Source organism: Podospora pseudocomata, chromosome 5 (genome assembly GCF_035222375.1).
Source record: "Podospora pseudocomata strain CBS 415.72m chromosome 5, whole genome shotgun sequence".
NCBI lineage: Eukaryota > Fungi > Ascomycota > Sordariomycetes > Sordariales > Podosporaceae > Podospora > Podospora pseudocomata.
In genome coordinates this window covers 3,650,453-3,675,660 of record NC_085889.1, presented here as the reverse complement: position 1 = coordinate 3,675,660, position 25,208 = coordinate 3,650,453, and the positions used below count along the sequence as shown (strand labels likewise).

Below are 25,208 nucleotides of genomic sequence, written 5' to 3'. Positions count from 1 at the left end.
TCATTTGGAGTTTGGAAATTTTAATAAACAATACCCTCCATTGCAGTATACACAGCTCAAAAGATTGTCATTGAAATAACCCACCCAAACTGAATAACCCACTCAAGCTTATGACATTATAAACCTGTGTAACTAGTTATAGTTCGGTTCTGGTTCAGTTTAGTCATGCCTAAGCCAACTCCATATACTCACCTCACCCTGTGGATTACATAGAGCCGCAGCCAGTAAGTAACCCGATATCACCAACCACGCTCCCAATTGTCATTGAATGCCAGAGATCGAGCAAAAAAAAAAAAAAAAACAAAAGAAAAACAAAAACATCATGACACAAATTCCATTTTATGGTATCTACTTCCAACAAACTCACCCCCCTTTCCACCATCTCAACTCCCCATCATCTCCTCAACCCTTCCCCCAAGTCCTCGGTCCTACCAATACCCCGCCCTCAACCCCGTAAAACCACCCATAACCCCCCCATCCCCATCCTTATCCTCCCTCTTCCTCTGACCGGTCAACTATAAATCACTTTTCGTCAGCACACACATCCCCCCCCCCTCACATCACAACCCTGTCAAATCACACTGACATGATCACTTCAACCTCGTCCCCTTACTCACCTCAAGCTGCACCCCCCTGTGCACCGCCACCAACCAATCCACATAACCCTGCGCCTCATTGTTCCTATCCTCCACCAGCAACCTCGCAAACTCGTACTCGGCCCCGTCCAACCCCTGCCTCGCCAGCTGCACCGTCAACCCCTTGCTTCCCCTCATCCCCCTCAACCACTCCAAAATATTCCTCACCTGCGCATTCAAGTGCGTCTCCAACACCGGCAGCTGGCTCGTGTACGCGTCCAGCTTCCTCAGCTCGTCCATTCCAGGCCCAAACAAGTCCTCAATCAGGTTCGGGCTCGTCTGGGCGTGGAACCAGATGAGGAGCTGCTGGCCATTGTCCACAATGTACACACCCCCGGGTTCGACACGGGAGAAGGTGGTGCGGGTGGAAGGGGGCATCTTGAGATGTCCGGTGGCGGGGTCGGGGAAGCCATCTTCGGGAGCGAGGTTGTGAATAGGTATCATCCTCGGGTAGAGGTAGAGAGACAGTTCTAGGCAGCCCATGGAGCGAATCATCCTCATCTCGTGCACCCTCCGGTCAGATGTTTCATTACCGCCCTTGAAAGCACGGGATTTGATCATGCCAAGCATGTACATCGCAAACTCCTTCAACCTCTCCGGCATAACCAGCTGTCCGGGTGGATGCGCCTGAGCCAGGAAATTCTTGCGGTACATGGCCAAGACATCAATCGTCTTCTCCGTAAGACTCGCCCGGACGTCCTTCAGACTACTGCTAGTAGTAGCAAGCTTGGTGGAGGCTTCCTTTGCAAGAATAGTGTAGACAGCATCCTGGTCAATAAACTTGATGCTATCTTTCGCCTGTTCGCTAACACCAGCGATGACGTTCAAGCAGCGGACTCTGCGCTGGCCGGAGGCGGTGGTGTAAAGAAGGGCAGCCTGGAAGTGGGCGTCCAGTTTGGAGTCGAGCTTGCCGTCGTAGCCAAAGGTGACACCAAGGGCTTTGTCGGCATCAATTACACCGATCTCCAGGTCGGCGCCAAATGTGTGCTGGATGAAGTTGCCATGATAGGCCGATACCTGAAGGCCATTGGAGCACCTGACCTTCATGAGGGCCTGGTAGCCCGTCTCACGGGTTACGGCGTGCTTGATCTCAAGGGAAAGCTTGGTGTTGTCCCTACCAGCAATGAAGTTGGGGTAGAAGAAGGTCTCGCCGCCAGTGGTGGCAGACACATAGCCTAGTTCCATGTCAGCGGGTCATTCCGATAAGCAAACAAAGGTAATACTTACCAACAGTGGCAATATCAAGATAACCCCCGGAAGGCGACGCCATAAAAAAGTCAACACCAGCACCAATAGAAACCAGCTTCTCGGCCAATTTCCTCCAGGCCGGGTGCTCCGTGCTAAACAACTTCTTGTCCGGCTCACCATTAGGATGCTTTCCATCATCCCTCATGAACAAACGTCCAGGACCCCAAGTAGGCAGCGCAGCCAACGAGCAGAAAATCTTGCCACCAGTCTTTTCCAGCGCACCCACAACCGCGTTCAGGGTAGAAAGCAGCGCCGGCTCCGGGTTCTTGATGTCCGAAAACATCTGCGGCAGCCTCGTCAAAAGAGACGTGATGACCGTCTTGGACTCATAAGGATCCACAAACAAGCCCTCGCTGAGCGGAACAAAAGGATCCTCAATGTCCGGCATAATCATCATCTGAGCCTGCTCCAACGACGGGCTCACATTGTAAAAGTGAACCTCCTTGTCGTAAGTCACGAAGCCAACCTTGGCGCCCGCCGGTATCCTCCTTTTCACCTCTCCATTCTCATCCTTCTCCTCGTCATCCTCGGGAGCATACAGAGCACGGAGAATGCCCTCGCAAAAGGCCTCCAAGTAGCCCTTGTTGAAAGATTCCTGGGTGACGTCAATGACGAAAACGTAACGGAGACCAACTGGCTCCCTGGTCCAATACTCCTTGGGCACCACAAACTCCACGGTGCCCCGCATAAGCTCTGGGCGCTGGTCGCGGTCCACGCGAACACCCTGGGGGCTGGTGGCACAGAAGTATTCGGGAGGGGTGTCGTTGGCATAGTTGCACAGGTTGCACACAAACTTGTTGCCGCCGGAGCGGAAGATCATGAAGGGGTTGATGTAAGCACGGCATCTGTGGCAGCGGGGCGGGCCGGCATCACCAAAGTCCAAGACGGGAATCGGCAGCTCGCCGGCTTGGAGAGGGGCAAGAGGCTGCAACACAAGACCCAGGGGCAGTGCCGTGCTCTTCAGTCCTTCGGCCGTGGCGGGAATGTTGGTCAAACTCAGACGGGCAAACTTGGGGGATGAGTTTCCTTGGTCAAAGGCGACGAAGGAGGTGGTGGCGGGAGGGGGAACCAGGCGCTCAAAGGTAGGATAGACGTTGGTGAGGAAGTATTGCTGGACCGAGTCCCGGGAAAGGGGCACACTTGGCATCTCGTCAGGAGATACTCTGTCCTGGCCCCCGCTAGAAACCATGGTGGCGGAGGCAGTGGCATCACCAAAGCCGCCACCCCTCGCCGCAAACTCGGCGGGTGAAGCTGGAACAGGATTGAAGCCTGGGCTTACCGGCGCTGGGAACTGAGAGCCACCATAGCGAGCACCGGCAGCCGAGGGCTCGGCGTTGAGGAAGGCTGTAGCAGGTGTTCCAGCTGGAGGAATGCCATTGAAGGGCTGTGATGATCCTACGGCCTCGACTTGATGGTAGGCATGGCGGTCCTTCTTCTTCCTCCTCGCCGCACCGTGGCCCGCATCAGGACCCAGGCTCATTCCTCCCATCTGAGCGGCCAAACCACCATCATCGGCAGGAGACTGCTGACCCTGGAAATAACCTGGCTCTCCTGCTGGGGGAGCTCCATATCCCGGAAGCTGAGGCGGGGGGGGAACACCGGCTGGGGAAGGGGTGCCGTAATACGGCTGCTGTGCCGGAGGTGTTGGCGCACCATATGGGGAGGAGGCCTGGGGCTGGTAGGGGTTCGGGGCAACTGGTGGTTGGAACTGAGGAGCGGCTGGTTGGGTTCGACGATGGGGATCGTTGGGATCGATGTTCTCCCCCTGACCCAGGGCGTGGTACATGCCGAACTCGGCCATGTTGTCAGTCTCGGGACGGGAGCTGGATGGGAAATCGGCGGTTCAATGCTCGAGTCGGTCGGTCAGGTGCTTGGCTTGTTGGCGAGCTTCGTTCGGTAGTTGGCCGTTGTATGTAAGTTGCTTGCTGCTGATACGGGGCCGGCACTAGGGGGTGATAATTGTGGATCGATCGATCGAGGAGTGTTTTGAGCTGGGCGAAGCTTGGGTTCTAGAAGTCGTCCTCGAGATCGTCACCGGGGATTTGAGTGTTATAGCTGACTGGTGCTGGTCACAATCAATCAGAAGAACCAGAAAGTGTCCTCTCTTAATAACAGAGGGGTCCCACCTTGGCCTTCCAGGTCGAGCTGTCCTTTTTTGGCTGTCGCATGAGAGGCCCCCGCGGCTGGTGGAAGCAGGGGTTGGCGGTGCCTGGCCGTCTGGACCTCCACCTGTCCACTCGGCAGCTTCCGCCGACCGGATTGATCCTTGCGCCAGTGCCATGATTCTGCCGCCCGACACCGCTTAGGACAGGATGCTAAATAGACTGTGTTGGAAGTAAAGAGTTGGAGAACACATGTAATTGTTTTCTATCAGTGGCACAGTGTCTTTAGCCCGTCCTGTCTTTAATCGATAAGCTTTCCTGCAGCCTGCTACCAGTCCGTCGCGTCCCATTTACAGTGACGCGCTTCGAAAGGCTCTCCATTTACGGGGCTGTCTCTGGCGCATTTCTGCTGCGCTCAGCCTTGGTTTCTTCATTGCTTGCCAGAAACAAACTTGACTACAAAACATGCGCCATTCCCGGCAGCAATTGACCACCATCCATCAACTACTTCAGCCATGTTTAGCTTCTGCCCATTACAAGGTGCCCTCTCCGAGTCTACAGCATCACAGTCGCTACTCGAACTCGATGGGGGTGTCAAGATCTTGGTGGATGTCGGCTGGGACGAGACCTTTGCTGTTGAAAAGCTCAGGGAACTAGAAAAGTATGGATTCCTTCCATAGATATGATTCAATAGGCATGGCCACTAACTGCTTATTCCAGACAAGTCCCGACTCTATCATTCATCCTCCTGACCCATGCGACTGTCGCCCACATCGGAGCCTATGCGCACTGCTGCAAACATATCCCCCTGTTCTCAACCATCCCCGCCTATGCGACACGCCCAGTCATTGATCTCGGCCGTACCCTGACACAAGATCTCTATGCCTCCACCCCATTAGCTGCGACGACAATACCAACGTCCTCACTCGCCGAAGTGGCCTACGCATCATCCCAGGCCCCATCATTGAACCCCAACCTGCTGCTTCAGCCACCATCCCCCGAGGAGATCACACGATACTTTGCTAATATTCAGGCCGTACAATACTCACAACCACAACAGCCTCGATCCTCGCCATTCTCCCCAGACATCACCAACTTGACAGTCACAGCTTACAATTCGGGACGGACACTCGGTGGAGCCATCTGGCACATTCAGCACGGGCTCGAATCTATTGTCTACGCCGTCGACTGGAACCAAGGCAAGGAAAATGTCTTTTCAGGTGCCGCTTGGCTGAGCGGTGGACATGGGGGAGGCAGCACCGAGGTCATCGAACAACTCCGAAAACCAACAGCTCTGGTGTGCAGCAGTCGAACACCCGACGCCACCCTCTCTCGTGCGAAGCGTGATGAGCAACTCTTGGAATCGATCAAGCTCTGTATTGCGCGAGGAGGGACAGTACTGATACCGGTCGATTCAAGTGCCAGAGTCTTGGAGCTTTCATATCTTCTAGAGCACGCCTGGAGGAACGAGGTGGACAACAACAACAACAACAACAACGAAATATTCAGAAATGCGCAGCTGTATCTGGCCGGTCACAGCATCGGCAGTACTCTGAAGCACGCCAGGAGCTTGTTCGAGTGGATGGACGACAAGATTGTGAGGGAGTTTGAAGCCGCGGCTGGTGGCAAGGAAAGCCACAGCAGGGGCCAGAGGGGCGGACATCATCACGACCATAAGGTGGCCGGGCCGTTCGACTTTAAGCACCTGCGGCTGCTAGAGAGAAAGGGACAGGTTTCGTGGGTTCTCAAGCAAGCACTGGAGGATCTTGAACCAAAAGGCCGGGTTATTCTAGCTACAGATTCCAGCCTCGAGTGGGGCTTCTCGAAGGAGGTTCTCAAGTCCATTGCCGGTGACGCAAGGAATCTTGTTCTTCTAACCGAAAAGCCAGCACTGAACGAGAACAAGCCATCGATCGCCAGGACACTCTGGGAGTGGTGGAAGGAGAGAAAGGACGGTGTAGCAACAGAGCAGACCACCAGTGGCGAGACTTTTGAACAGGTCTACGCCGGTGGGCGAGAACTAGAGATTGCTGATGCGTCAAAACAGGCGCTGGAAGGTAACGATCTCAGTGTTTACCAACAGTGGCTTGCGACAAAACAACAACTGCAAGCCACCTCACATGGCGGAAGTGGAATGACTTGGGAAGCCTGGACCGACTTGAACGATGCTCTCTCCGACACGTCCACCGAGTCTGAGGAGTCGGAGACGGAGCAACAGGGCAAAGCACTCAATATTTCTGCCAACATCAAACAAGCCAGCCGAAAGAAGGTCGTCCTAAACGACGAAGACTTGGGTGTCAACATCCTCATCAAGAAGCGGGGTGTGTATGACTACGAAGTCAGGGGTAAAAAGGGGCGAGAAGCCATGTTCCCAGCAGTAGCCCAACGAAGACGTCACGATGAGTTTGGCGACCTCATCCGACCAGAAGACTACCTCCGCGCCGAAGAGCGAGAAGTAGCCGACAGGCAAGAAACCGACCCAGCCAAGACCAAACAAGAAGACAGCTTGGGCAAAAAGCGAAGTCTCATTGCCGTCAACGCCGCCAACAAGGCCACGAACAGCAAACGGGAAAAGCAACCCGCCCGTGCCCACTCGGACGAGCCAGACGATGCCAGCGCCACTGGCGCCCCAGGAAATGGTCCCCAGACGGAAGAAGTAGACGAACTGGACGAGGAAGAAGACGTCCCCGTCCTCGGACCTGCCAAGCTCGTCATGACCACTCACAAGATCAGCGTCAACCTCCGCATCGCGTTTGTCGACTTTTCCGGTCTGCACGATAAACGCTCGCTGCATATGCTCATCCCGCTCATCCAGCCCCGTCGGTTGGTTCTCGTCGCGGGAACGGAGCAGGAATCACAGGCTCTTGCGGTTGACTGCAAGAAGTTGCTTTCTGCGCAGCTGGCGGCTAACTCGTCCAATGAATCGGCGACGGTGGATGTGTTTACACCCCCGGTGGGGACGTTTGTGAATGCCTCGGTGGACACGAACGCCTGGGTGGTGAAGCTCTCGGATTATCTGGCCAAGAAGCTCAAATGGCAGAATGTTAATGGGTTGGGCATTGCTACTATTACGGGTGTGCTACTTCCCGGAGGGGGGTTTATTCCCTCGGACGACCCCAACGATGAGGGGAATAAACGGCAGAAGACGGAAGAAGGGGGGTCGCCTTCTTCGAGTATGGCGTTGACCACGGTCAATAATGATGCCAACCCGCGCACCCTCCCTACGGTGGATGTGCTACCGGTTAACCTGGCGGCTACGGCTACGGTGAAGGCGGCTTCGCAACCGCTTCATGCGGGGGATCTGAGGCTGGCGGATCTGAGGAGGGCGATGTTGCATGCTGGGCACAAGGCGGAGTTTAGGGGGGAGGGGACGCTGTTGATTGACGAGACGGTTGCGGTTAGGAAGAGTGCTGCTGGGAGGATAGAGTTGGAGAGCGTGGCGTTGCCGTTTGCGGTTGGGCCTGGGGGTGGGAGGAGTTTGATGGGGGGTGGTGGGGGGGGGAGGGGGACGTTTTATGCGGTGAGGGAGAAGATTTATGATGTTTTGGCTGTTGTGCCGGGGGCGTAGAACAGGGAGGGGGGTTGTACTGGTGGGAAAGGGGTAATATTATGGTTACAAAGGTAGCAATAGAAACGTGAAAGGAATGTTTGGTTGCGAGTTTTGAGTGTGATGTGAGGAGAAATTTTGTGAACTGGGGGTTAGATCTTGTTAGACTTATCAAACCATCCCAAATTGCCAGAGCAGCTTTGTTAGGAGAAACGCTGTTGCCAAAGTGGCTACCTACCTTATGGACTGGTGAGAACTGAGCTTCCAAGTTCCTAGGTATGCATCCTTCCATCCCACCCATCCAAGGTGCTCTCTCTCTCTCTCTCTCTTTCTCTCTCTCTTGTTTGCTTTCTTCTTTTTCCGCCGACACCGGCAAGCGATATCTCCCCCCTTACCTTCGGCTCCTCGGCTCCTTTCTTCGGCACGCTCACAAGAACCCGAGCCGAGAAAGTTTTTTCATCATGGAAACTTTTCTTTCTTCTGCTGTCTGTCTTGTCCCTGTCTCATTGGTGGTGAGTAGAAAAAAGCGGCTAGCATAGGTACATACATAAACAGCGACATGACCTCTCACATATCACATCTCTGCTGTTTTGCCGATGATGCAGTTGGTTGGGTGGGGTGTGTGGTTGGTTGGATATGATAAGATAGCAGGGGAAAAGGCAGGTAGGTTTGCTTTATTGGAGGTTAGGTGATGATCACCATGGAATTTTCCTTGGTGATGGATCAGGGGCGGAATGCATGTTGGTGATCAGATCGCGTGGGCGGATGGGGGGTGGGAGAAATTCAGGGGGTTAATAGGGGGTTCGTTGTTGACGGGAACTACCTAGCTAAAGAGGGGGTTGGTTGGGTATACAGGTACAGATGAGGGGGTGGAAGGCGTCTATTTTCTTTTGTCAAAGGTATGTTTTTTCTTTTTTGTATGGCACATGTGGCTTTCAAGGCAGGTTGTTAGCTTCCGTTTGGGCAGCTATACATCACAGCACATTATTCCAGCTGTCGTTGTTGAAGAGAGAAAATAGAGACTAGCAGCCAAGTGAGAAATTCCTCTGCAGTCCCGCAGTCAGCGCTATCTCCGTTGTTTCTTTCCGTGCTTCGTAGTTTTGAGGACCGGTACATGGCTTTTTTTCTACCTTCCTTGTTTACGATCTGTATCACTCGATCTCAGACATCCAACACTGCAGCAAACCCACGGGACCATACATACAGAGCGGTACCGAGTGGGAGAAAAAATACACTCTTATTTTTTCTTTTTTTGCTTATAGAGTTGGGTTTTATGTTTGTGTTGTGTGATGATTACACTTACACAGCACGCGGCTATCGACTCACGTTGTGGGATGTGGTACATATCCATTTTGTGGGACCTGTCTCGAACGTGATCTTTGGGGGGAGTTTTAAGTCCTGGTTTTGTGGTTGATGAGGGGGGTCCCTTGGGAAAGGACCCTGAGTGTACGTAGGTGGTGGTTCAATATTTCTGGAAACGTGCCATTATTTTCTCGTACGAGAATTGACGCATTGTGGTGGCTTGAGGAGGCACGTTTCAGTGATTTGGGTGGGGGGGAACAAATGATAGACGAGGACTCGTAAAAGGAGTGAATGCCGGGGATACGCCGGTGCCCGAAGAAGCAGAAGAAGAATAGTAGCTGAAGGTTGGGTGGAGGTAGGTATACCTATAGGAATGACATAGTGATTCGGTGGGGGGAAAGAGAAAAAGACGATGTGTGTGTGTGTGCGGGAGCGATGATAAGGTAGGTTGTGGTACGGAAGCGGATATGTGCATTCTTCTCGAGATGCCTTGCTGGGAGCGCTAGCGTATATGCAATGCACCTCACCTTGTACAGCTAGAGCCAAGCCCACGTCCCATGTCCCATGCAGTATGCCATGTACCATGTACGCCCATAAAGCAAACATGACAGCCTCCTTGCTTCACACCGCCTCCTCCTATTCGCCCGGGCTTTTGCGTGTCGAACCACGTCCCCTCCGCAAGAACTTCGATATCACATGCGCACAGGGCAGGGGGTGGTTCGGCTTTTGCTGCTGTTGAATGATATCAAGGCCTGCGTGGTTTAGGTGTTCTTTTTCCTTTCTGTGCCGGCTTGACTCTATTCGCTTCAGCATGCCGCAAGAGCAACTTATATGCAGACCCATCCCAAACCAGGAGCCCTGGTGAGGGTTCACAAGTATCAAGTATGCAGTGCGTGCGTTTGCCACCATGGCCTTTTGGGGGAAATCTCGCGCATTCTTGACCGGTTTCCTTCTAAACGCCAATCAACATGTGTCCCTCGAGAAAATCTCATGCAGACCACAATGCCTGTCTTTCCATGTCCGGGATTAGAAATGTGACAGCCGGTCGCCAGAGAGCAGTGATGTCGAACCAACATGCAAACCTGTCAAATCGGCAAGGGTGGGGTGCGTCCGTATGACTTGCCTTGTTCTGTTCCACGGTACTGTTATTGCCGTCGACCCGGTCAGCACAACCTGATCGGCCCGCAACCCAAGGTCCAGGCTCTCGGGGCTCTTGTCAGCCCAGTCTGTGGCGTTCTCCGTTGGACAGGACTGTCAGAAAAGCAGGAATTCCTGATAGCCACAAGGTAAGCAAGGGATGACAGCAATGGCAGGGGTTTAATAACGTATTATTTGGCTCTGAGAACACACAATATTAGGATAATGATGAACAGTGATATGGGACCAACCCCACCATGGCCAACGCCTACAGCCAAGCTGCCAATCCAGCGTGCTGTGATGTGTGATGGAACAAAAACCGGAGAAGAGAAATATGTAGAGAAATCAAACACCGTGAACCCCCTAAGAGCAGACCACAACGGAGTTTTTTGTTGCACACACACTCCCACAAACAAATGCTGGCATAATCCGCAAATGATTTTGGACCGACCTGACTCCAAACGCCTAACCGACTGGGTAGAAAAGGAAAGGCTTAGTTATTAGACAAGAAGATTGTCTAACCCATATCTCGCATCCGGCCTTGCGATTACTCTCTGGATCTCGGCACTGTCGAATACTTGGTTGAATATCTGAAAGTCGGTGGGGCAATTGCTGTTGGAAGAACTGGAGCCGCCCTTCTTCGACTTGCTGGATGAACCCCCCTTGGCCTTCTTGGCAATCTCGTCGAGGATGAGCTGCATGGTGCTTTGAGCGGGATCTTCAAAGACAAACATGACGCATCGGATACGGCCTCGGAGGTCGGGGTCGTAGAGGAACACTTCCCGCCAGAGCTCCGCTAGCTCTTGTGGTGGGTTCCGGTAGCCATTGCCCAACCCAAAGTCTCCAATCACGACGGTGTCATAGCGATAGTAGGCGCAGATTCGAAGAGCACCCCGAAGCTTGTCCCTGACCATCTCCCGTTCGTCGGCAAACGAGTATTTTGTGCCGTTCTGTGTCAGTTTGGGCCACCGCGGTGGTGGGACGGAGACAACCGGGAGAGATCGCCATTGCTCCAGCGGGAGCTTCTCGTACTTATCGTGGGGCCCTCGGAAGACGACTGTGAGCCGTGTTAGTGTCGAGCAGCAGACAGGCAACAGGCCAGAACACTTACCAACATCCTGAGACATGATCCCGGCACAGATGGGGATGGGATAGTGGTCGTTGAGGTCAGAACCCTGCCCTGGGGTAGCCAAGGCCGCTGCAAGGGTGCTTCGCCGGCAGAGGCGTTCCTCGTAGCCAACCGCCCCGGTCTCCCAGTCGCCGCCGGGACGCCTGTCGTTTGCCGCGCAAATGAAGGGGATAGAAGTCCCCGATTGGATCTGCCAGTTGATCGTCATGTCAACCGGGTCACCCGTGGACACGTCTGAGTTCGGGTTAGCATGCTGTATGACATGGTGGCCGGCAGTGGAGCGTCGTGCTTACAAAAGACGGGGGGTGTCACACTAGGGGGCCTGTCTTCGAACTGGATATCTATCAAAGGCTGACGGCAGATGTAGGAACAGGTCTGCCATCGGTTTGCGTATTCGTGTTTGATCAAGGGTGTGTAGTACTTTTTTGTCTCCGACGCAACCTCGGAGGGCTTGGGCTTGGAGGATTTGGAGCTGGAGGAAGGCATTGTGTGTGTGTGTGTGTGTGTGTGTGTGTGTGTGTGTGTGTGTGTGTGTTGTCTCTGGGGGGGCTGTTGCTTGCGGCGAAGAAGGTAGTCCTAGACTGTCAAAAGACTATAGTCCTGGTAGAGACGGCACAATATGACCAAACCAAGCCCGAGTTCTAGTTCAGACTGCTTGCTTGTGCTTGCTGCTGATGGACAGACTGAAAGCAGACATGAGCTGGGAGGGATCCAGCTGCTTTATATGTGCCGATAACAGCAAGCAAGTCCGAGATCTCCAAAGCCCACAAGATGACAGCGGCCTGGGATGGCAACCTTGTTGCTTTGACCGAGTCCATGTGTCCATGTTGCAGCAGAACCCTCTTTTTCCCGTGTAACTCGACGGTTTGAAACATGCAAAAAAGCAAAGAAAGAGCCAAAACAACTTGTTTCGTCAGCTTCCAGCTTGGTTGAAAGAGAGAGCCAGCCTTCAGACATGGCCGGCCCCGACACACCGCAAGAGCCCTCGAGGTCGACGGAAAGCCGGGACCTTGTGAGGGAGGACAGAGTAAAAGCTGTTTTGCCATGGACCTCAGGCCGACGCAAGCTGCCGAGACCCATGGAATTGCGAGTGTCTGCTGTGTCGCATCGAGTGCGCCATCTTGAGTCTGAGTCAATCTGGTATTCCAGCGCCTCTTGGGAACCAAAGACATTGGCCCGCGCCTGTGTGTATGCGTGCCAAGTAGACCAGCGAGGAGATATACATGGCACACAAGAGCGGCCATCAATAGCTCATCGAGTCCGAAGTGAACCCCGGACAGCTGCTGAAACCAATAGACCAAGCAGTTGCGGTGAAGACCAATGAGGGCAAGACATGGGCCCTCCTCTCAGTTCGATCGAATGAGACGGCAATTCGTCGAGGATCTCTCAGCAATACAGGATCGACACGCGGGCCGTGGGGGAGTGAAAGATGGAGGGAGGTTTTCCAACCTAAAGAGCAAAAAGATGCGAAAAGCTGCATGTCTGACACTTCCATGACGGACTATTCCCTTGCGGGGCTGCTTCTGGTGCTTCTGCTAGAAAAAGAGGGGGGGTGGTCCATTGTCGGGAGCGGGGCAAGTGATCGCCATGGATGATGGATGATGGATGGCGGTTGATGGGTCCAGGGCTCGGAAGTGCGAGAGAAGACGCAGCGGAGGTTTCCAGAATGAGAGTATTTTTCAGATGGAGAAAAGGTGTGGTATCGACGGGTTGCATGAGGCTTCACCCTTTTCAGGTCTTGATGCCATAATTAGTGGTTGGATGGCACGCTGTCAGTGACGGCAGCAGCAGCAAGGGAGCCAGGTGATGGTGACAGGCAAGAATTCCGACCAATCACCAACGAGAGACGTCTCAAGAACGGCAGGTGAGGTTCGGATCAAAGATGGGACGACCCAGCGGGTACCTAGCTGCTAGCTGCCCCCACTCCAAGCCATCCCCACTTCTCAGAATAGCCCCATCCATTCCATGTAGAAAAAATGCCAAGACCACAACCACACACACACACACACGCTCACGCACACACACACACACACACACACACACACACACACTAACACACATACTCACACACTCTCTCACTCACTCTCTCACTACGAGATACCTAGGTATGTGGTGGACGACAGACGGGACCAGGATGCACCTCGCTTGATCTGGAATTCTTTTACTTTGTCCATTCTAGCTCATACGCTTATTTTCGATAGAGATCTGAGCAGCAATGCGGCCCTCCGTTCTGGGGTCTGCCATGCGGCCATCAGCAAGTCCCCTTGTCTCGCGTATCTCAATGCTCTCGCGCCCGAGTCACAGCTCCCGTCGATGTCTATCACACCAAGCAACCGCAACACCAGCACCAGCACCAGCACCAGTACCGGTACAGCCAGCCCGTGCCATCTCTCAGCTGCTCAAGTGGAAACCTGAGCAAAACGTCGACAATGTGGTTGTCCATGGCTATGTCCGGTCTGTCCGTGGCCTGAAAGCCTGGCGCTTTGTCTCGCTCGCCGATGGTTCCTCGCTGGATCCTCTGCAGGCCGTTATCGAGTCCGGTCTGGCTGAAGGGTGGGAGCAATCATTCCGACACGTCTGTCTCGGTTGTTCATCTTGCTGATTCCGACATCTGTAGCCTGACTGTCGGCGCGGCCGTCCGACTCACCGGCTCCTGGGTTGCTTCTCCTGGCGCCGCACAAAGCCACGAGTTGCAAGTCAGGGAGGTAAAGGTCTTGGGTTCTTCAGATGCCAAGGTATGTGGCTCCCATGGCATACGCCCACACGGCACCCACCCATTTCTGACAGTTTGCTCTCCAGACATTTCCCATTCAAAAGAAATATCAGACACCCGAGTACCTTCGTACTTTGCCGCACTTGCGGCCGAGAACACCGCTCAATGCTCTCTTGCTGAGATTGCGGTCCGAAGCCGTAACTTCGTTGACTCAGTTCTTTGCTCGCCAGGATTTTGTACAGACACACCCGCCCATCATCACATCGTCCGATTGTGAGGGTGCGGGCGAAGTCTTTACTCTGAACCCGGCCAATTACACGGCCGGCCAACCTGGCAAGGAGTCTGCTGATTCACAAGATTCTTTTTTCCGCTCCAAGAAGTACCTCACAGTTTCGACCCAACTTCATCTAGAGGCCCTTGCACAGTCAGTCGGCAATGTCTGGACCCTGTCCCCTGTATTCCGCGCCGAGCAGAGCGATACATCAAGACATCTCAGCGAGTTCTACATGCTTGAAGCAGAGATGAGCTTCGTCGACGACATGAACTCCGTCATGGACCTCGCTGAGGACATGATGCGTCAACTTGGCATGGATTTATACCAGTCAGACACGGTCAAATCTTTGCTGACACGGACACCCCATTTTGGCCAAGATCTGGCTCCGGCGGAAGAGGTTGACCGTCGTTGGCAGGGCTTGATGCAGCCAGACTGGCCCCGTATCACATACACGGAAGCTATTGACATTTTGAAGCAGCATAAAGACAAGTTCGAGCACAAGCCGGTTTGGGGCGCCGGCCTGCAGTCTGAGCATGAAAAGTTCATCGCTTCGACGGTTGGCAAGGACCGGCCGGTCTTTGTCACCAACTACCCCCGTGATATCAAGGCCTTCTACATGCGCCCAACCCGGGGTCCCGGCTCCGAAGATCCTTCCAGAGTCACGGTCGACTGTTTCGACTTGCTTGTTCCCGAACTCTGTGAAATTGCGGGTGGGTCGATGCGTGAGCACCAGTTGGAACCTCTGTTGGACATCATGACGCGTCAAGGTATCATCAAGTCTCCGTCAGAAACTGCATCCGAGGACGATTCTGGAAACGGCCTTCAGTGGTATGCCGACCTGCGTCGATGGGGATGCCCCCCCCACGGTGGGTTTGGCTTGGGCTTCGATCGGCTGCTGAGCTATCTGTCGGGGGTTCAAACGGTGCGAGACATTGTCTCATTCCCACGCTGGTATGGGCGATGCGACTGTTAAAAGCATGGCATTAAGGGATCGGGATGTCTTTCATTCACATCTTTGGTGCCGTCCACTGTGCCCTCTGTGCTACCTACCTGGCCGTCATGGCTTGCCTGCCCGCACCTCGTGACACCATATCACCGTCATTCCTCTCGGCGGTTCAAGTCCCTGATTGGAAACGCGTGATTTTGGTTCCCCTGCCAATACCGACGAGATCCACCCGAAGGCGCACATCACGCGAGGGACATCGGCCTTCATGTCAGATTTGACACGGCTACTCAACAATGGAATCTACCCGTGTGCGACGTTACCATCTTTACGGCCTTAGATGATGTTGGAAGCAGCGAACCGCTCCTCTTCACTGGGTCCAGGCGCGCGACTCCGGTTGCGTGCATACAAAAAGTCGAGATCAGTTGATCTGCGGCCGGCGCGCCTTTTGCCCCCCCCTCAACCAACCTCAAAAGATACCCAGCTCAATCCAAGTTTTGAATAACCACCCCCATGGACCATTTCCCTCCCTGACTCCCTCCCCGGGCTCAAGACATCTTGCTACAGGGTACATACGTTGTCGATTTGACTGCTAACCGGTGAGCAGCTGCCGCTTTGCGTCTTGCTTGTCTCGGGCTCTCGAAGAAGCGGTCAACGCGGGGCTTGTTGGTCTTTTTATGTGTGCGTCGGTGAGATCACCATGTAGAAATCTTGTTTCAGATGACGGAGTTTTATTTCCTGCCCTCTTCATTTATTTTGAGTGCTTGATGTTTATGGATGTCTATCCTGACCGACGCCTCGTTTTGCCTGGCAGGGACAAGTGTCTTGGACCCTGATGGACTTTTGGAGTTTGATGATGCTCGGCCGTAGTACTGTTGGGTACTTTTGAGGTCTTGTGGTGATAGGATGAGATGTCGGCGTGCTCGCCAGTTGTCTTGTTATGGGTGAGTATAGTCGAGTGCCTCGTAATGACTATGCGAAGGAGGCACAAATTGACCACCTCAAACATTCCGTCCATGGGCATGGAGTGGAGCTGTGGAGCTGCTTTTCCACACGATGCTGCTCCTTAAGGGGCTCAATAACCTGGTGCTGTTGTTTTCATTGCCTCGGCGGGGAGACAAGCGAGAAGGCACATCGTAACCCCTGGATGATGACCTTTGCTCCCAACACTACCAAAAGGCCAGCCATACATTTCCAGTCACAACCTCCAGTTAGCAAAAGTGACCAAGTGATAACGTCAGCGAGCTCGTGAGACAACCCACTATGGCAACTATCGTGGTGTTCAGCCTCAGCCTCCGCTTCTTAGACATCCTTGTGGGCTGTTGATAGAGAGGTCCCCTCACACATCCTCATCAGGTGCTTTCGTACTGAATCCCTTTAAGCACATCTCTCATCAGATAGTCTGTCAACGTTGATATTTCTCCTTGCAAACCTCCCCTTGACAGGGATCTCTTTACGTCTAGAGGCTGTCACACACACAGACTATCATAGAAACCCTGAGACCATATACCTACTCATAACATGTACATCATCACAACTTGGATAAGCTAAGTCTTTGTTCCAGCAGAGCCATGGCCCCGTCTAACATTAGTTCAAGAGAGGAAAGATTCCCCTTCCACCTCGGTTCTATCTTATCGATTCCCTCCTGCTCGGGCGCGAGACAAGCACGATACCCCCCATTGTCCACCACTCCCCTTTTCCGCCCCCAAATCTCGATATACAAAGATAAATACTTACTCATATCGCAGGAAGGATGTACAGCCGACCGAAGACGCAACGCCCCCCTCCTTCCAGAGATGGGCTACATTACCGAAATTCTGTGGACAGGCTCGTATAGATGCACCAGTGGGGATTCATGGCGGCGGGGGATGGCGGTGGTTTGTGGTGATGAGCTTGGGGGGTTGTTGGATCATGGCTTCTTGACACGTCGGTGAAGGATTCTACCCGTCTGTTGCAGTGCTTGTATAACTTTGCAGGCCAGTGGCAAAGGGTGATGATGATTTGTAGTAATACCTAAGGTACCAAGGGGCATGTTGAGCTGTGTTGCTCACCGGACATCTTTTGTAGGCCTCTCTCTCTGTCTCTCTCTCCACATCCAGAAACGCTCCTACCAAAGAGACCTTTCTCATACCGCCAGATTTTATTGTAGGAGAGACGTGTCATTATAGGTCATCTACAAACACATGAACGATGTTCCTACCAACAAGACCCTTTCCACCCCCCTGTATTGATGCTCATGTTGCCCAAACCTAGTCCGTCCCAATCACAAGAGACACCATTCACATCCTTCTTCATAACAACACGCAGAATTATCAACTACCAAAAACTCTTGTGTTCTTACCTACTTGCTGCCAAGGCAACAAAGAGCGTTGAATCTCGATCTGCGTCAATTCAACCTTTTCTGCGTGGCGTTCTCGGTTGGCTGCTACAACAACGGGATGGCTAATTCTTCCGCAGGGCACCTAGGTTTTCTCGTTTTACGCGAGAATGCTTGGCCCTGTGTTTATTCCATCTTGGCTTTCAGTAGGGCTTGAGGTATTTTAACCGGTCAGGTAGAGTCTCTTTATCCAGCCTTGGAGAAGGTGCGGTTGAGTGTTGGAAGGATTGCCTTGGCTTTGTAGAGTTCATAGGGCTTTATATTGCCAGCAGAGGTGGTTGGTGCTTGGTATAGCTTGGCTCAGGAGATGTTTGCGGTTTTGGGGAGGTGGGAAAGGGGCTGGCGAGAAACTTGGCTTTTGAAGGGTTGATATTGAATGGGTGGTTGGGCGTGTGGATGTTGGTTGGTGGGTTGTTGATGCCTAGATGCAATGGTTATTGGAGATGGAAAAGAGTGCTGTCTAGGCATTTGTCAATACGAGTGCCTAGAACTGTTCGTTCGCTGCTGCCTATTAGCCACGTGTAAATGTTGAAGGGCAGACTCATGAAGGTTCCAACGGGAGTCTGAATGCTTGGAGAGGCTTGGAAGATGTTCTGTTGCTCTTGTTTATTGCTGGCAATTCAGCAAGACCCCCTGCTGCACATACCGTTGCCTATTTCACCGTCATATCTGATGACCAGACACAAAAAGTATTGATGAACATTTCCCCCGTCTCTGCTCCTGCCTTGTCATCCATCCTCGAGATCAGTGCCTACCTAGGTACCGCAATCAAGTGCCGAGAAGCCACCACTTCTTTTTCCAAACACCTCGGTGATATCACAAGTCCTCTGCAATAACCACGTCTCTCCGTCGATCGATCACCATATGCGGACATCATATCGTCGACCCCGAAAGGCGACGTTGCATCCCTCTCAAACGCCGACATCTACAGCCCACCACCTACCTGCTCCACGTTGTTCTTCCCGAGAACACAAATGGCGATAGTATCACCCACTGCCTCACAATACCACGAATGCCGAGCCGATCTCTTCCATATAAACTCCCTCTTCCACCGACGCCGGCAGATGTCTTGGCCCTCCCATGTGTCCCTCCCCCCAACTTCCCCCGACGTTATTCCCACGGTAATCCCCCAAAACACATCATCATGCCGGTTGTAAGCGGCGATAACGGAGGCGCGGGAAAGGGACACCCATCTTGATCATCATTCAACGGGATAACTTCCCGTCCATACACCCTCCCCTGTGTGGTGCGGCAAGCAGCTTAATCAATCCACCCTACCGTGACCTTCGATGCGTAGATAGATATCAGGCGATGTGACCTCCCTTATCCGACCTTGATATTATTCAAAGGCAAGGTACACTTTTTTATTTTGCATAAGTGATTTGCCGCGGCGGTTGATCAATCTTTTCTCACACTTCCGCGTGGGGCAAGAGATTCTTTCCCTTTTGACTACCTAACCCTGCCTTACCCGACTTCCCGTCCGGGAGTGTATGTTGATCATGCAGCCACACCTTCTTTCGACGCTCCAACAAAAAGTCACCTTCTGGGATCAAATCACCCTGCTTCGTCGGAACGGGGTTGGGAGTTTCTGACGACCTAGACAGTCAGTTTCCCTTACGTACCCAACCCAGACAGCAAACCAAGACCCAGCGTTTGATGGATGAAAAGATTTGGCCAAGTCGGGGGACAAAGTCAAGTCAAAACAAGCCAACCTCTGTGCAAAAAGTCATCATTGTTGTCAACCTTGACCACCCCCATCCATCCATTCTTCAACTCATGTCGTCACGACGCGACACGTATCCCTCCCTCCCTCTGTTCACTCCCCTCCCCCCCCCACCAATTCACCGAGGCCCGCCTCTCTACCACCTTCCCCATTATTAAGCTTACGAAACTCAAGCTTTTTTTTTTTCGCTCTACCGACATGGGCGCCCGCTGCAACCATAGACGGGCAGGCCCACGATACAGTTTTTTTATCCAACCGGCGAAAGTTCGGCGGTCGTCGTGGTTCAGAGACCCCCCTCCCATGATTTGTAAAAAGGGGGTTAAAAGGGGGTCTCGGTAGTTACAGCACATTACCCAAAAAGCGAAGATCATTGCCGCTTGTAGAGAGGTTACGAGGGAGCACGTTCTTAGAACAGGAACACTGTAAATCATCACGAATTTTTGCCTGTTGTTATTGACAAGACATAGTGTGGGGGGGGGGAGGGGGGGGCCGCGGGTTTGATCCGGTGTTTCTTTCTCCTGGCATGATGTGACTGATGTCTTGTCAATTCCTTCCCCCCTCTCAGAACTATTGGGCAATCCAGCATCCGGAAAATGGTCAAAAGTCACACACCATTTCCTCAAAACTTGACCCATATTATCAGGCCTTCCTCGATGTCTTGTTGCAGCCGTGCACTGTATGTACTTGTTGAGCTGGTTTTTGACAATGAAAACAGGTTGTGGACGCTGCGGCATACTCCGTCTCCTCTGCATCACTGCAACAGCAGCTGCCGATATTGAGCGGAGGAGCCGCGTGCTACGCTGCGGATGTCGAACGGTGATCAGCCCCCAATCTTGACGTGACAGAAGAGGAGAGAGGGGAACATGAAAGAAAGAGGTTTGTGTCGCACAAAGTTTTGGGGTGGGTGGGTAGGTTCAAAAGTTGCTCTTTCGCTGCGATGTTGTTGATGATGGGATCTGATCCGATTTTGCCGATTGACCATTCATTGTCACTGCATACGGCCTGTGCAACCCGTGCAGCGATACGCTAGATACGCCAAGGCATGCTGTGGGCGTTGTTGCTATACACAGTAGTAGGGGAAGTGACAGCGGATTTGTGCCCCTGACTCGGGGGCTTGGGGGTTGAGGTGCCAACCGTCAACTGAAGAAAAGCTCAGGTAGCTACCTACCGGCCGAAAGGTCCGACGGGGAAAACCAAGTTGTGAACTCGTGACAGTCGCAACTTGTGTGTGTTCAACTTGTTGCTCGTAGGACGGACGTCAGCTGTTCAACACCAAATAGAAAAGGCGCAGAAAGATCGGACTTGAGGGTTCGGCCCATCCCACATTCCAGAACATCGCATTTTTGTTGCACGAATGGGAATAACTCGTACTGTGTTTGGCCCCTTGCGACCAAGATTTGCCGACGGAAGGTATGTAACTCGTCTGGGGGTAAACTTGCGAAAGTTGAGGCTGCCTACGCCCACACACGATGAGTAAAAAGAATGTGACATGGAGAGAATTTTTGTCCTGATCAAGAAGCTGAGAACCCCGCAGCCAAGAGGATATGCTTTTTTCCCCCAGCAACGAACCCTTCGCGCCCCCCTTGTCCTTATTTGAGGCTTGGGATCCCAATTCAAACGCTCGTGTAACCTCGGTGAATGGAAACAAAGGCCTCGTCGAATTAAGCTTAAGCATTGCTAGAGCCTCGTGGAGAATCAATTTCGGTGATCCAACTATAGACCAGCCTCATTGGGCAATTGCTCCAGCACTCCTTCATGAGGCGTGCCCAAGGTTCGAGGTCGTCTTGGAACCCGAGTTTTACGGTCAGAACATGTTGGTCCAATGGACGGCCACAGTACGCCTCATCGCTGAGTGAGCTCTTTGAGGCATGTCCAAATGCAGCTTTTTCCCGTTGCAGTCCCTCGTAAAACAAGCACTGCAGCTCAAGCGTCAAGTTGGGGGTTGCACAGTGCATAGTATGTTTGCCCACGCGAGCAGCCGTAAGCCTTGTACGCGGTGTTGCTGAGCGGAGGACCTATCGCCATAGTAGTTAAACGACGGCAGGGCACGTCGTCAGGCGTACGATGGTTCGGGCACACGATCGTAGCCTATCAGCCAGAGGACCAGCAGATACAGGCCCGCCCGTGGTCGCATGGTATCCGTCCCAGCCGCCCGAGTCCGACTGTGACCTTCCTCGGTGGCTTTCTTTCAATTCGGACAGATAAGCCAACTCGTCTTGGGAGCCGTGGTTGGTCGGTGAGGTAAGCTATGAGAAGGCTCGCACTCGGGGCTCGGTCTCGGCAGCTCACATCCCCAAAAGGGTTGATCTCTCATCATCTGTAACCATGCTCCTCGAGTCGGGGTGTGATCCGCTGCAGGGCTCCTCCGCTTTACGTCCGAGAAGCACGTCCGGTACTGCGGACGAGTGTTGTACTGGTGCCTCCTAGGTATTCCATCGAGATATTCCCTTCGTTGGCGCCCAACTTTGTGAGACAGAAGATGGGTAAATTGCAAGCGACTTATTATGGCAGGCCAGCCGCCTGATCGATCCGCCATGTGCTACATGCCAACCGCATGGTCAGACGCTGAGCTGAACCTGTTTGTGTTTCTGTGCTTGGGTCGAGCACTGGAGGAATCGAAACGGAGGGTTTGGCGGGGAACAGGAGGGCTGTTCCGGGGAGTGTATTTTTGGCGTCGCTCTTTGGTGCGTTATTAACCTTAAACAGACGACATGTTCCCCTCAATTGCATGCGAGGCTGACGGAGGCCGCCGCAAAGCTTGGTATCCCGTAATTACCGTATCCGCGTACCTTACTGATGAATAAGCGGCTTGGGTTCCGGCATTTTGGTCAGACTGAGGCACAAAAAAAAAGGGAATTTCCCCAGCGGAGACTTTTGACACGTTGTTGTTGTTGTTGTTGTTGTTGTTGTTGTTGTTGCTGCTGTTGTTGGTGCTGTTGTTGTTGAGGTTGATGAGTGACTGATTACCAAGGCTCCGAACAAGTGAGGGAAAGTGACACGCCCAGAAAACTATTGACGCTTAAAATCATGCTTAACCAACAAGAGGCTTGGCCATGATTAGTCGTCAGGTAGTATCTCCTGATTCGGCCTGCATTTCTATACCAGTCACACCTTCCCTTCAGCGCAATGCTCTGCCAGTGCCACCACCCACAACCATCCACAACTGCCACTGCCAAGCTTCCAAATGCCACTTCTCTTTTTCAAACTGCCTTGGCTCGACGGAAAACCGGCCTTCTTTGCGGTGCCCAGCCGGGACCGGAACATTGACCACTTCAGCTGACCTCAAGCATCTTGTTTTTTTGTTGTTTTTTTTATCACGAACAGCAGCAAAAGTCCGCCCCTGGCCTCGATCGACATGACTGACACGACGGGGAGCAGTTGCACAAACTCAACCTAGATCTTGACCCATACCCTGTCGTCACCAACAGCACCAACAACGAATGATACTCCGGACAAGCAAGTAAAAGCCCTGATGTGATGGCCGACTTTGTTGGCTCGCCAAGCTGCGAGGATCTTTCCGAGGGCGTCGCCTTACTGGGCCAAATATTACGACTGCCACACTGTTGCTCACTCACCCTTTCCGAGAGGCGAGAGGCACAGCTTCAAGCTTAAGCATGCCCTCACATTTCCAACAGCCGCATCTGTTGTTGCTGTTGTAGCACAAACTTACACAAGGTCCCTGCGCCTTGACTGTTCAATTTTTTTTTTTTGATACCAGGCTCCGGCGCACAACAGCCGTGGTGGTTGACATAGTCAGATGAAAATGATAGTAGGACCTGACTATTGATGATAACTGTCTGATCTCACTTCAGGCAGTGAAACTAAAACGTCGGCGTCGTCGTCGTCGCTGTTGACGAATAATTGGGCTCGCTTCCGGCAACCATATTCCGCCGTTGCCTACCCCAGGATAGCATGGATCGCGGCGGGCGGGAGCAGTGACGAATTCCGATCTTGGGTTCGCATCTTCGGAACGCGAATACGATTCACTTGGTACGCTAGTGGATAAAGGATCTGACTAATGAGGCGCCCAACTGCAGACACCCTGCCCACAGGGCAAACAACGATGGCCAACGACATTTCTTCTTCATCAGAGGCACACACGCTTCACCACGCCTCGTCGAGGCTCTCATTGTGCAGTTACATTCGCAGTTGTTGCTTCCACAGAGACAAGCAGAGGAATTGCTAGCTGCAGTGTGCCACACACCCCACAGGGTACCGGTACCTCGCGGCAAGCCACACTCCAAGTTTAAAGTGTTGCCCAGAAACGGCCAAGGCCATCACGGCACATCCCAAGACAAATTGCGACAGGGATTCCTCCTCATGTGGGGGCGCTGGTGTTTTGTAATCAAGTCCACAGCTTTTCCAGAAGGTGTTCACACCCGCTCGAAAAGGTTTACCCGTACGGATGTCCTAAGCGAAGCGAAGCTTACTCGGTCGTCCGTGTGGGCGGACATGTCAACGATGACGGGACTGACGGCACACCCAGCGCCTCGCGGGTTTCAAGGAGAGGGGTGTCTCGTCGCAAGCCGGTGGAGCGGGCAGCAGTTCCCTCTTCGGATTCGGAGTCACGGGGTCTTGTCAGCGACCTTTTGATCCGAGAAAGATGCCAAGTTGGCCCAGAGTCGCAACATTGGGCGGCATGATGGATGGAGCATGGAAGCCAAGGCTGATGGCTTGAAGGGTGATCCAGGCAAATGCCAGTCACACTAGCATGGGGAGAGAGAAATAAGCTTGAAATCCTATCCCAAGCCGGTATTTCCATGGCAAATCCGTACAGGGGTCCATCTGCCTTTTCTCGTTTTTGTTATTCACGCTTTTTTTCCCTCCTGGATTGGACCCCTTCTTTTTACATAACGTCTGACATGACAGTGAGATTTCCTAATCAGGCAGTTATTCCACACACCCAATGGGAGGGGGGAGAAGATGTCCAAAATATGTCAAGTTTTCGGCTTCGGAGGTAACCAAGGCGCTTTAGTTCCGATGACAGAGGAGAAAAGGTGGGAGCACAAAGGGGTCAGCAAGTGCAGTGCAGTTGTTCTTTCAAAGTGAACAGGTTGCAGCTTTCCACGTGCGCCTTTTTGGACGTTGAGATAATGTTTTGGGCTAGACTTGGATAGGGAACTGGAAGCGGGCACTAGTCAAACTTCGAGCAGGACCCAAGTGTTGGCGTGCGTGGCCCAAGAGTCTTGGAACTTTGGGGGGGGAGCCATTGATATCAATCACCAAGACCAAGTGGACTTCTCGGACCCAACGGTTGCGAATATTGATAACCACATTGCGCCCCCCTCTTCTCCTTAGCGTGGCGATCCAGATGTTGGTAAATTGACAGCAAAGAACACAAAAGCTCGGCAGGACGTTGTGCGACAATGGACCTTCGCAATAACTTCAGTTGCTGCTGCTGCTCCTTTCTTGTGACACACAACAAAAGTCCAATTACCTACAAGGTCCAACAACATGTGGATTGGGGGGGGTGTGCGTGTTACACCGATGAGTCCCGGTCAGGTCCGAGGTCCAAGCGATTCATAACAGCAACAGTTGGTGGAGTAATAATGATGATGGGTGAGATGATAAGAGTTTTGTTCGGAGATTCATCATCAACCCAACTGCAAGAGGCAATTGCTCCTAACCAGCTGCTCGTAACCATAAACGGATCATCTCAGGACCAACGACATCCAACATGTGTGACTCAAGGACCTACCCACCACCTTGCTTGGATAGAATTCTGAGTATCTCTCCGCCTGGTGGACTGAAAAGGAGGCAGAAATGAAGCGAGATCTAGGCCCCCTCTCCCCTCTCGTAGGACTCATTGATCTGTAAGAGCTTACGACACACTTTCTGGACAGGTGGAGTGCTGAACCAAAAAGTGAAGTAATTTTGGCCAGGGATGAAAGGGACAGAGCTTCGCGCCTTTTTGTTGTGGAGTTGGTCCTGGCTGTCCTTTGTCTGGCCTGCTCCGCTTTTCTTGGCTCTCTTGGCCTCGCTGCTTGGCCCTCTTGGCTTTGCTTGGCATTTTCCGCTCGGGGAAGGGGGGCGTGGGACGAGTGATGATGAGAAGATGAATTGCATTTCACCTGTCAT

General features: G+C 52.9%; 4 protein-coding genes across 4 annotated transcripts; 2 read left to right on the top strand and 2 right to left on the bottom strand.

The window, feature by feature from the left end:
* Nucleotides 1-479: 479 nt before the first annotated feature.
* On the bottom strand, nt 480-4,093 carry SFB3 (COPII coat Sec23p-Sfb3p heterodimer component). Its single transcript, XM_062891295.1, has 2 exons — nt 1,863-4,093; nt 480-1,810 (listed from the first exon to the last, which is right to left on the bottom strand). Exons 1-2 carry the CDS (start codon nt 3,682-3,684, stop codon nt 591-593), a joined length of 3,042 nt encoding a protein of 1,013 aa, XP_062742627.1. The 5' UTR covers nt 3,685-4,093; the 3' UTR covers nt 480-590.
* Nucleotides 4,094-4,256: 163 nt separating this feature from the next.
* QC762_508800 (uncharacterized protein) lies at nt 4,257-7,553 on the top strand (the record flags this gene model as incomplete). The annotated part of the gene is made up of 2 exons (XM_062891294.1): nt 4,257-4,646; nt 4,706-7,553. Exons 1-2 carry the CDS (start codon nt 4,501-4,503, stop codon nt 7,551-7,553), a joined length of 2,994 nt encoding a protein of 997 aa, XP_062742626.1. The 5' UTR covers nt 4,257-4,500.
* Nucleotides 7,554-10,144: 2,591 nt separating this feature from the next.
* On the bottom strand, nt 10,145-12,854 carry QC762_508790 (uncharacterized protein). The gene is made up of 3 exons (XM_062891293.1): nt 11,394-12,854; nt 11,083-11,334; nt 10,145-11,028 (listed from the first exon to the last, which is right to left on the bottom strand). The coding sequence occupies exons 1-3, from the start codon at nt 11,584-11,586 to the stop codon at nt 10,472-10,474; spliced, it is 1,002 nt and encodes a 333-aa protein (XP_062742625.1). The 5' UTR covers nt 11,587-12,854; the 3' UTR covers nt 10,145-10,471.
* A 104-nt stretch (nt 12,855-12,958) lies between these two features.
* On the top strand, nt 12,959-17,988 carry SLM5 (asparaginyl-tRNA synthetase). The gene is made up of 4 exons (XM_062883990.1): nt 12,959-13,205; nt 13,302-13,653; nt 13,718-13,835; nt 13,900-17,988. The coding sequence occupies exons 2-4, from the start codon at nt 13,316-13,318 to the stop codon at nt 15,058-15,060; spliced, it is 1,617 nt and encodes a 538-aa protein (XP_062742624.1). The 5' UTR covers nt 12,959-13,205; nt 13,302-13,315; the 3' UTR covers nt 15,061-17,988.
* The last annotated feature ends 7,220 nt before the right edge of the window (nt 17,989-25,208 follow it).